We start from the raw sequence: 12,057 nt of genomic DNA, 5'->3' as shown, positions 1-12,057 counted from the left end.
GACAAATGAGCTTTCTCAAAGCTAACCCCAATGGAACCGCCCTCCTCAAAATTCCTTCCACGTTTCATCACGAAACGTTGGCAAGGAAAATACGTTAAGCTATAGGCGACGAGAAAATCGTCGTAATCCCGATAAACTCTCCCCAACGAGTCCAAAAACCCCTAACCACTAAAACCAAAAAAACTACCTTCTCTCTCGTCTGCAAGAATGTACACCAATCTTACACCGAAGAAGAGTTCCTGGAGATCCTCTCTATACTGAAATTCCCTGTCATAAAAACTTGAAGGATCATAGCTAGATCCACAAATAAACCCACATCCATGTTCCGAATTATTACAGATTCCGAAACAGCCTACCATCACGCCCTAACCAAGGGTATAAACTTCCACGGGCTTTCGCACTACTTCGAAGCCTCAAATTCAAACACCATACCCGCAGTCCCCAAATGTTGCAACCGTTGCTCATCTACCGGCCACTCCGCAGACACCTGCAATGCCAAACCCATCTGTCCAACCTGTGGTGCTTCTGGTCACAAGCCAGAAAAATGCCCAAAAGCTAACTCCCCTACTTGTAAAAATTGCGGTTGACCTCACACCGCCTTCCACCCCCGCTGCCCGAAAAGGATTGAAACTCCGAAAGCCCCCCAGGATACAGCCCCATTCACCCTAGAAAAACCTCAAACCCCTTATGACCTGTCTACTGACACTAAAATCCTAATTGAAATCCTGGCAACAACAATAATGAATGCCATCTCTACTTCTCGGGCGCTAGTAGCCGAAACGCTACAACGCCTCATTCCCCCTTTTTACGGTTATAATTGTACCGTAACCAGCGGCGTGGGTAACCGCATTCATTTCGCTTTCACCCAAAAACCAAACACGTCCCACTGAAAAAGTGTAGGTTAGCCCTAGCAACACCATTTATGTCGATACTGACATAACCCCCATTCCAAGCCGCCTAAATGACCTCCAAGCCCCTTCTAATTGATTCGATCCATCGAATCAAGAATTCCGTTGCGAAAGAGACCCTCCTCATCCTTCCTTAATTTCCTCGATAGTAGCTCCCATATAAATCAGATAAATTCCTACCCCCAACACACACCCTCATTGTCATCCATCGTCGGAGTTGCAGGTTTTCTGCGGTTTCCCTGCAACCTGGAGAACCGATTCTCCAGACAAATGTCCGACGATAGGGAATAATACAGCCGCAGCTGTACCCGCCCACCCCCAATTAGATTAAGAAAAAACAAAAAATGAACAAAAAAATATATAAAAAAACCCAAAAAAAGTAATAAAAAGAAAAAAAATCTTGAACAAAAAAATAACTACACCGCTAGAAGCAGCCGAGCAAGCACTTCCCAACAAATATCCACACACCCAGCCCTGCAGATGAAAAAATTCCTATATCAGGGCCTAAGCTAATTATACCCAAATTACCAAAAAAAAAACCTTCCTTCCAAATTCTTAACAACGAATATCTCTCTCTAGATTTATCTCATTCATTGTGTGTTTAGCTGCAAGCTGCTATAGCGGTTTAGTATATTGACATTTCTTGTATACTTAAAAAAAAAAAATAAGATGGCTCGTACTAAACAAACGGCTAGAAAATCGACTGGAGGGAAAGCTCCTCGTAAACAATTAGCGACGAAAGCCGCCCGTAAAAGCGCACCAGCTACTGGTGGAGTAAAAAAACCTCATCGTTATAGGCCAGGTACTGTAGCTCTTCGTGAGATAAGACGTTATCAAAAGAGTACCGAATTACTTATTAGAAAATTGCCATTTCAACGATTGGTTCGTGAAATAGCACAAGATTTTAAAACAGATTTACGTTTTCAAAGTTCAGCGGTTATGGCTCTCCAGGAAGCTAGTGAGGCTTATTTGGTAGGTCTATTCGAAGATACTAATCTGTGTGCCATTCATGCTAAAAGAGTCACCATTATGCCCAAGGATATCCAATTGGCTAGAAGAATTTGCGGAGAACGAGCATAAATACAAAATTTTTTTTTTATAGAATTACATTTTATCTATTTGATTATAATAGATTTTTTATTTTTTATATATATATATATATATATATATATATATATATATATATATATATATATATATATATATATATATATTGTAAGTAAAAACGGTTCTTTTCAGAACCACAAATAATTTAACATTTATGATAGTAGTATAATATTTTGATATAAATATAGGATGTTCGTTTGAAAACATTGAAATATAAAAGAAGGATGTGATTGTTGATTGGATAAAGAAGACGCACGCACGCACGCACGCCGCGCACACACACACACACACATACATACACGAGATAGAGAAAATTATTATTTTTAACTAACAACTAACAAATTTTAGACAATATCGACATATAATAATTGAAAGTTTATAAAACACATTAGATCTACTATATCGTAGGTAGGTCGAGACAAATTTAGAAGGTGGTAACAATCTACATTACATCGATCTATGAAAATGTTATATATAACATAACATATCAATTATTGAACCGAAATTTAAAAAATTCTTGTTTTATCAAAACAAACATTATTTGTTTCTTATTTTCGTCATAAATAAAGGAAAAAATTGTGGCCCTTACAAGGGCCATTTGTTATTATTGTCGATTGTCGTCGTACCCATCATCAGTCCGATAATAATTCTCGATTGTTGTACTATCTTTCTGTCAGAAAAAAATATTCTTTTTATTTCTTCTTTTTGGGAGCGGCGGCGGCGGCTTTTCTTGCTTTAGGAGAGGAGCTGCTAACAGCTGCTTTCGCAGTTGTCGGTTTTGGTGCTTTCGGCTTTTTCGTGGGACTGCCTTTATTGGATTTTTTTGCTTTAGTAGGATTCTTCGTTTTAATTTCGGATGATGCGGCACTGGCTGTATTGGAAGCGGCGGCGGCGACTCCTCCTTTAGCCGAAGATTTTTTGTCTGTTTTTTTGGCAACTTTAACGCCTTCCTTATCAGTAGTTGGTGTTGTTGTTGTCGTCGAAGTTTTTAAGGAAGCCGCTGCTGTACCTGTCGTTTTTTTGCCTAATATTTCCTAATACTTTTCGATTTATCCACTCCTCCTCCTCCTGCAATAATAGCATTTCGTTTTGCTGCTGTTACAATTTTTTTGGATTTAGTTACGCCTGGAGTAGAAGCGGCTGTTTTCTTTTTCTTTTTGTCAATAGCATTCGTTTTAGCCGAAGTACCACCAGTCGAAGTTGCCGAAGCTAACTTGAATGATCCGGAAGCTCCTTTACCTTTAGTTTGTACCAAAGATCCCGATACTACAGATGCTTTCAAATATTTTTTGATGAATGGCGCTACTTTTTCTGCATCAACTTTGTAATTGGCAGCAATGTACTTTTTAATTGCTTGTAAAGATGAGCCTCCGCGTTCCTTTAAACCTTTGATTGCATTGTTTACCATTTCCGAAGTCGGTGGATGAGATGGTTTGGTCCTAGGATTTTTAGCTTTTTTTTCCTTTTTATTTATTGGAGACGACGAAACCTGCGGTGAATTAGACGCAGACGTTGCGGTTACAACCGAAGTTTGATTTTCTGTATCCGCCATAACTACTAACAAACAACCTTGAGTGTTATTATATCGTCGATAAACTACACTAAACTGATATAAAAAAAAAAAAAAATATTGGATGTACTTTTATATTTAGTTTTATAAAATTTCACCTCTCTATATTATATACTTAGTAGTATAAAAGAGTTTTAATTTTCCGCGAGTAATTAGTTACAAGAGGAGTCATTCAAATAAAGCGGACGGAAGACTGAACGAACGAATAGAACTAAGTTAAAAAACGAACCTCATTGAAACTCTGTTTTTCAGCTGCTTTTCAGAGATAACCCAGTCGAAAGATGCTAGGAATCATAAACATATATTAGGGACAAAGTTATTTTTAGAGCGAAAATGTATGGATAATGTTGAAGAAACAAGGAGCCAACTTAATACTTCAGACGCACTCAATACATGTAAAGATCGCCAGACCATCGGCATACACATTTTATATTGTTATTTTTATATGTATTGTTAATTTGGGAATCATAAACAAAATAAAGAATCTTTTTAATTAAATTAACGAACCTCATAAACCAAACCAACCTCAAAAACCTTGGTTTCTTCGAGATTTTCGAATCGAATGTAATGAAAAAAATTGACAAAGAACTAACTAAGGTATACTTCGAACTTTCGCCGAAGTTTTACTATAATTTAATGACTGATAACAACGTTTGTTATTAAAAAAAAGTACCACTTAAAAATGGTTGAAAATTTATTTCCGTCGATGCTTAGCACTTTAGATATAATTTCGAAATTAAATAAAAGTCCTTCTTAAAATACAATGTAGGTAAAGAGAAACGTGTCTATTCACAATAATGACCAATATTTAAAAATATCAAAACAAATTGAAATAATACCGCAATTTGGAGTCCGGCTCTGACAACCGTAACGTTAACAGTGAAAGTGTCAGTTCCTATAAAAATAACTCTTTTTCGATAGTTATCATAGTCCTAAAATCTATGAAACTATAGATAGATCCGTTTAGAAGTGTTCTTAACTCAGAGACATTACTGTAAGTAGAATCTCATACATTCATACTAAAACAGTGAATTTTTACACACTACGCTATCAATTTTACACCGCACCGGTTTGGAAGAAGAATTCACAAAAAAACAAACCAGCTCTTATCAACTTGATATGAAGTGGCCTGTGCCAAAACAGGTCCGCACTCTAGAATCAAAGCGGAAATATTTCTAAAATTAATGATGCAAAATACAAATGTTGGGACTTCTGACTACAGAAGCTCTCAGAATATAAACCCTACAAAAACATACTCATCTATACTTAGTCAACCACAATTTCCTACAAAACATCAAGCAATTGTTTTTCCAGCTGTTGATAACCTGAAAATTCAAGATTACCTGATATCACTTGGCGAACTAATCGGTCCAAAAAATATACTATTCACAAACAATAGAATATGCATGTACCTCGCAAATGAAGATACTGTAGACCGCTTCATGAGCTTTCATAAAGGGCTGATCATTATCAACAACACTTCGATCCAAGCCCGAAAGCTTATAACACCTTCCGAAAGATTGATACTCTGAAATGTATGCCCCACCATACCACACTCAGCTCTAATCGATGAACTTAACAAAATAGGTCTCAATACACTATCACCAATGTCTTTCCTTAAAATTTGCTCCACAATTCCGGAATATAACCACATCTACAGCTTCAGAAGACAAATCTTTATTTCACCATCGACAATCCAAATACCCGACTGTCTAATGATTACACACGAGAACACCAGCTATAGAATTTACCTATCCCAAGACCATCTACTATGTTTTACATGTAAAAAACCAGGTCATACTGCAGCAAACTGTAGAAACTCACAATCACAAACTTATGAACAACCCCAAATAGCTGAACTACCACAAAACCCCACTCAACCTTCCCAGCAGCCCCAAAATACCGAAGCCAATACTCCACAAGCACACACCAAGATCCCATCAGAAACCCCTATAACATCTCACTCCCAGAATGTACCCCCCATAAACATAAAAGAAGTTCCGCAAAACAGCACCAAACGCAACTACGAGCAAATAATTACTCCTCCCCCTCAAACAGAAGGAATTAAATCAGAGAACCCTAAGAAACCGTCTTTCCCCAAACCAAATAGGCCAAGTAAAAAGCCTAAAAATAAACCAGACATCTCTACAGAAATTCTCATGGAACCAATTGGAAAAGTCATTTCAGAACAGAATCCTCCTTTCATATTGGACCACAACCAGATATCTGACCTTTTTGAAAATGTCTACGGCTCATCTGATCCAATTAGTATAATAAAGAACTACACAAATGATTTTACTGGATTAATAGACATGCTAACAAAAATTTACCCTTTCTTTGAGCACAGATCTATCAAAAGCAGATACTGAACTCAAGAAGAAACTGTTTTCTCACCTACAATTGAACATACCAGAAACGGACCTCTCAGAAACAGAAAGCGAATCATCTCAAACAAATATTAACTAACTGAACCAATAATTTACTTTAATATTTTCTCCCCGTATTCCCATGGACTTTACATCTATACTACAATGGAATATCAATGGCTTTTATAACAACTTACCAATGTTGCAAACCATCCTATCCAAACAGAAATGCGAAGTTATTTGTCTTCAAGAAACCAATTTCAAATACAATAACAACGAACCGCTCAGGCAATTTAACAGCTTCTACAAGAACCGAATAAATGCTGAAATAGCTAGCGGAGGAGTAGCAATATTTGTGGAAAAATCTCTCCACGCTGCAGAAATCACGATTCTTACAAACCTTGAAGCCGTAGCTATCGAACTACACACTAAGCCAAAAGTAAACATATGCAATGTATACATGCCTCCAGCATATCAAGTAGATGCTAAAGAATTAAATGAATTATCAACCTAGAATAATAGTCGGAGATTTCAATGCCCATAACACCTTGTGGAGATCAACATCAATAAACCACAGAGGTCGCTTACTAGGAGATACTCTTGATGACGCAAATCTCTCCATCTTAAATGATGGGAAGCCAACTAGATTTAACATACAATCAGGACAGGGTTCATGTATTGACCTCACTATCTGTGACCCAACTTTGACTCCAGCTCTTTCCTGGGATCGGATGGACTATACCTACAACAGTGACCACTATCCAATCGTCATTCATAACAATAGAAAACCAAATCACAATCACGACTTATATCCAAAATGGAACTTAAAAAAAGCAAACTGGGCACTTTTCAAAACAATTATATCAGAAAGTTTGACAAATTACACAATTATAACAGATATAGACGAAGCTTTAGAAAACCTTATTAGTATTGTTCATCGAGCAGCAAACATATCAATCGGAAGAACTACACGTCTGAAACGACGAAATCCTGTGCCGTGGTGGAATAGTGACTGCGAATCAGCAATAAAGAGCAACAAAAAAGCTTTCAATAGATATAAAAGACACAATACATCAGCGAACAAAATCGAATTTTTGAAAACCCGAGCCGAAGCTAGACGTACAATAAAAACTGCTAAACGCAAATCCTGGACAGAATACGTCTCTACAATAAATTCTGAAACACCCATGACGGAGGTATGGGAAAAAGTGAGAAAAATATCAGGACGTTACAAGCACCATAATATACACATGCTAGAGAAAGATGGACGCACAACCACAGATAACTCCAAAATAGTCTCAATACTAGCTACCACTTACAAAAACCGCTCCATCACACGCAATTCCGATGATACTGTTATTACCCATGAGAGAGAAGAAAAGGATGAGGTAATAATACAATTCGATGAAAACGAACCTGTTGTGGAACTAGTGTCTGTCATGGTTGTAGTCGGTATAGTGAAGTAAGTGGTTGTAGTTGTTGTCGCTTTAATCACGTCGTAGTAATCTCATGTCTTGTCAAAAATTTGATATATAAAAATTATTTAGTTAAAAAGTCAGTCAGTGTAATCTTCAAATAGTTGCGATTAAATAGTTTCCGTTTTGGCCGTGATGAATTGCTGATTGAGCTGTATGTTAGGGAGCTTCTCTCATTGGTCTTGGTACAGGCATCGGGCAAAGTTTCTTTGACTCTCGCACAGCTTCATGACAAGCTAGAAACCCAGCTAATGGCCTTGGAGAGTTTGGGAGTTACATCAGAAAAATACGCGTGCATGCTCGCGCCTTTAATTGAATCCGCACTTCCTGAGTCAATTTTGCGGGAATGGGAGCGTAAGCGGATGTCGTGCGGCATTGATGAATCATCCCTCTTTGAAGCTGCAGATCAAATGGTCAAGTTGCGAGATTTTCTGAAGAGAGAGGTTGAAAGCGAGGAGCGGTTTCTGCTAGCTAGGAGCACGTTTTCTGTCCCCAGCGCTGCACCAAAGAGCAGTGCTGGGAATGTCAAGTCCTCGACTGGAAAGTACACCACAGCTGCTGACCTAGTTGGTATTGAGTCCACTGAAGGCACTGAAGATGTCAGTTGCATTTTTTGCAAAAATTCTCACAATACCGAATTGTGTTCAGAGGCGAGGGCCAAGAGCAAAGAGGAGAAAATTAAGCTCCTCAAAGCTAAAAGCCGCTGTTTTAAGTGTCTGAAAAAATTCCACGGGAAACGGCCTTGTAAGGAAAAGCTGTGTTGCTTAGTTTGTGGTGAACCTCATGTTACTGTGGTGTGCCCAATTCCTCGTAACCAGAATTCAACGACTATTGAAATTAGTAAGGCGACGAAGAAAGAAAACGATGTAGAGCACAACTATGCTAGTATCCAGAGTGCACCAGTTTTGATGCAAACGTTGAGGGTTCGTTTGAAAGGAGAAAATCCTGTCACCACCAGGTTGTTGATTGACACAGGTTCTCAAAGAAGTTATATAACTCAAGCGCTGGCTACCAGAATGCGCTATGAGCCGATCCGCACTGAGAACTTGGTTCATGCATTGTTTGGTGGGAGCAAGACTGAACCCAAGACGCATCAATGCTATAAGATCCGTCTGCAAAATTTGATGAGTGCGTTTTCCTGCAACTTTGAAGTTCTTGACTCGGAACAGATTTGTCACGCCATTCCCTCCATTCCTAAAGGTCTATGGGTATCTGAACTGCGCGAGAAGAAAATCGAGTTGACTGACGACAGAGAGGGCCCAATTGGAATTCTTGTTGGAGCGGACGTCGCGGGAAAGCTACTCACCGGGAGGCGCGAGGTATTAAGCTGTGGTTTGGTTGCTATCGAAACTAGCCTAGGTTGGACCATAATGGGCCGCGTTAAGGACGCTGAGACAAGTTGTATGGTTAACATCAGTTTGCACTGCGCCCAGGAGTTCGACCCTTCTGATATGTGGAGGTTGGATGTGTTGGGCATCGAGGACCCCGCTTTGGTTAGTACCAAAGAAGAGGCAAAAACGGTTGTGCGTCGGCACTTCTTGGAAACAGTTAAGATTTTACCTGATGGACGATATGAGGTATGTCTTCCATGGCTGAAGGAACATCCCCCGCTGCCTCGAAATTTCGATCTGGCCCGTGGTAGACTTGAATCGACCCTAGCCAAGTTACGTAACGGTCATTTGGTGAAAGAATATGAAGCGGTGTTTCAAGAATGGCTGAAAGATGAAATTATTGAAGAGGTACAGCTTGATAAGTGGGATTTCGGACATTATTTGCCTCACCGAGCCGTGGTTAAGGAAGCCAGTACCACCCGAATTCGTCCTGTTTTCGTCGCCTCGTCCAAAGAGAAAGGCAAGCCTAACCTGAATATGTGTCTAGAAAAAGGGGGCAGTTGTGTAGAGTTAATCCCATCGATACTTCTACGATTCAGTCTGAACGCAATAGGCGTTATTTCTGACATAAGAAAAGCCTTCTTACAGATTTCTGTTTCGGAAAAGGATCGGGATAGCTTGAGGTTCCTATGGAAGGACGAGGTCGGAGAGATGAAAATCTACCGTCACAGGAGGGTGGTGTTTGGGGTGACCAGTAGCCCTTATTTGCTAGGCACCGTTATTGACCATCATCTCTCAAAGTGTGAGGAAAAAGTGGCTTCAAAAGAGGTTCCTTATGAAAGATCTGTCATCTCACAGTTGCGCAAATGCTTGTACGTTGATAACTGTGTGACTTCGGTTGATGATGAGAAGGAACTTTTGAGCTTCATGTCGCAAGTCAGGGAAATTTTTATGAAAGCCTGCTTTGATCTTCGTGGCTGGGAATGGAGCGACCCCGATTGTGCTGCTCACACCAGTTTCCCCGTTCTTGGACTTCTGTGGGATAAAAAGGAGGATATTCTCAGGTTAAACTCTCCCAAGCCTTTGGAAAGTGATGCCATCACGCGACAAACAGTGATGTCAGCAGCACACCGTATTTTCGACCCGCTCGGTGTATGTGCACCCGCCATTTTGATACCGAGATTGTTAGTTCAAGAAAGTTGGGGTGAGGCTGGGAACTGGGATACCCCTTTTAATGAGCAAAGCCAGGCAACGTTCCGTAAGTGGATGAGTCAAGCTGATGCCTTGAATCAAATCGAAGTCCCACGATGGTTGAAATTGACCGTTGGTAATGTGTCTCTACACACATTTTGTGACGCAAGTCAGGTCGCTTATGCCACCGTCTCATTTTTGCGAGTTGAAACAGATAACACGGTATCTGTGATAATGGTGGGAGCGAAAGTTCGTGTTGCCCCTGTTAAGAGACCTACAATTCCTCGCCTAGAGCTTCTGGCTGCAACAATTGGGGCGCGAATGGCTTCTAGTATTGTAAAAGAGATTGGCGATGTAGAGTGCCATTTTTGGTCAGATTCTTCCACGGCTCTGTGTTGGATCAAGAAAGAGGAACCGTGGGGAGTATTTGTGTTCAACAGGGTTAAGGAAATTCGTTCTCTGACTGATCCTGATACGTGGAAACATGTGCCAGGGGTGATGAACCCAGCAGATCTTCCTAACAGGGTTTGTTTTCCTGAAGAACTTCTTGACTCCAAATGGTGGGAGGGGCCGAGATGGTTGTACGGGCCGCGTTCTGAATGGCCTAACTGCGATGTCACTCCTGAGGAAAATGAAGTTCAAATGGAAAGGAGAAAAACGCCTTTGATTTCAGCTTTATCCCAAGAACCAGGTGTGTTTTGCTGCGAAAGATTAGCCCGGTACTTTTCTTCTTCAAATAGTTGCGATTAAATAGTTTCCGTTTCTTCTGTTAAGTTCGTATGTTTGCTTGTGGCTGAACCCGATTCTTAGTGTCTGTCATGGTTGTAGTCGGTATAGTGAAGTAAGTGGTTGTAGTTGTTGTCGCTTTAATCACGTCGTAGTAACCTCATGTCTTGTCAAAATTTGATATAAAAAAATTATTTTAGTTAAAATGTCAGTCAGTGTAATCTTCAAATAGTTGCGATTAAATAGTTTCCGTTTCTTCTGTTAAGTTCGTATGTTTGCTTGTGGTTGAACCCGATTCCCCGTTTCGAACCCATCAATTTAACTATTACCACCCAAGAATATGATGAAGCTCTTTCAAGCCTGAAAGAAACGTCACCAGGACCAGATGAAATACCAGTTGTCTTCTTGAAACATCTCCCCTTAATTGCCCACGAATACATCCTTAACCTGTTCATTACCATCTGGCTGCAGCATAACTTTCCTGAAAAATGGCATGAATCCATAATAATTCCTATACTGAAACCACCACAAATCACTCACATGTGCTATGTGCAAACTAATGGAAAAAATAATAAACAACAGATTGCTCTGGATTCTAGAAAAAAGAAACCTTATTATACCGGAACAAAGCGGATTTAGACAACAAAGATCAGCCCTGGATAACATAATAGACTTGGAAAGTGAAATCAACGAAGCATTTGCCCTAAAAAACAGCTGTCTAGCTGTTTTCTTTGACATTAACCGAGATTTTGACACTGCAAGACATGATTACATCATAAAAAAATTTTACGAATTCTACATGGTCACTGCCTGGTTTTTATCAAAAACTTCCTGAGAAATCGAACATTTAAAGTTAAAACCAACGGCACCACCTCCGAAAAAACATATTTTAATGATGGTGTACCCCAAGGATCAATCATAAGTCCCACACTCTTTATCATCGCAATCAACGACATCCTGAAAAACTTAAAGTTACCAGTAAAAGCTCGACTATACGCAGATGACTTAGTTGTTTACTGTAAAGGAAAAAATATTAAAAACCTCTTCTCACAAAGTCAGGCTTTTATCCATAACTTAGAGCTGTGGTCACAAAAAACTGGTTTTAATTTTTCAACTACAGACTCGCTATATTCATTTCTCAAGACAAAAGAACATACCAAACATACCGGTACTGAAACTTTATAATGAAGACATAAAAATGGAAACAACAATAAAATTTCTCGGAATACTATTCGACCACACACTAAGCTGGAACTACCATATTAGAAACCTTCTCCTAGCTTGCAACAAACGACTGAACTTCTGAAAACGCTAACGAACAAAGAATGGGGTGCAGATTGACAAACATTACTAACATTGTACCGAACACTTATTCGATCAAAA

The 12,057-nt window shown here is 39.4% G+C and overlaps 3 protein-coding genes across 3 annotated transcripts; 2 read left to right on the top strand and 1 right to left on the bottom strand.

Moving 5' to 3' along the window:
- Window positions 1-1,574: 1,574 nt before the first annotated feature.
- Window positions 1,575-1,989, top strand: LOC130449696 (histone H3-like). Its single transcript, XM_056787658.1, has one exon. The coding sequence runs from the start codon at window positions 1,578-1,580 to the stop codon at window positions 1,986-1,988; it is 411 nt and encodes a 136-aa protein (XP_056643636.1). The 5' UTR covers window positions 1,575-1,577; the 3' UTR covers window position 1,989.
- A 468-nt stretch (window positions 1,990-2,457) lies between these two features.
- On the bottom strand, window positions 2,458-5,239 carry LOC130449171 (uncharacterized). The gene is made up of 3 exons (XM_056786850.1): window positions 5,137-5,239; window positions 2,750-3,024; window positions 2,458-2,472 (listed from the first exon to the last, which is right to left on the bottom strand). The coding sequence occupies exons 1-3, from the start codon at window positions 5,237-5,239 to the stop codon at window positions 2,458-2,460; spliced, it is 393 nt and encodes a 130-aa protein (XP_056642828.1).
- Window positions 5,240-7,677: 2,438 nt separating this feature from the next.
- On the top strand, window positions 7,678-11,313 carry LOC130449170 (uncharacterized). Its single transcript, XM_056786849.1, has 2 exons — window positions 7,678-10,667; window positions 10,941-11,313. The coding sequence occupies exons 1-2, from the start codon at window positions 7,678-7,680 to the stop codon at window positions 11,311-11,313; spliced, it is 3,363 nt and encodes a 1,120-aa protein (XP_056642827.1).
- The last annotated feature ends 744 nt before the right edge of the window (window positions 11,314-12,057 follow it).

Source organism: Diorhabda sublineata, chromosome 10 (assembly GCF_026230105.1).
Source record: "Diorhabda sublineata isolate icDioSubl1.1 chromosome 10, icDioSubl1.1, whole genome shotgun sequence".
Classification (NCBI taxonomy): Eukaryota; Metazoa; Arthropoda; class Insecta; order Coleoptera; family Chrysomelidae; genus Diorhabda; species Diorhabda sublineata.
Note: the sequence above shows the minus strand (reverse complement) of the source record. Positions and strands in the feature narration are given on the sequence as shown.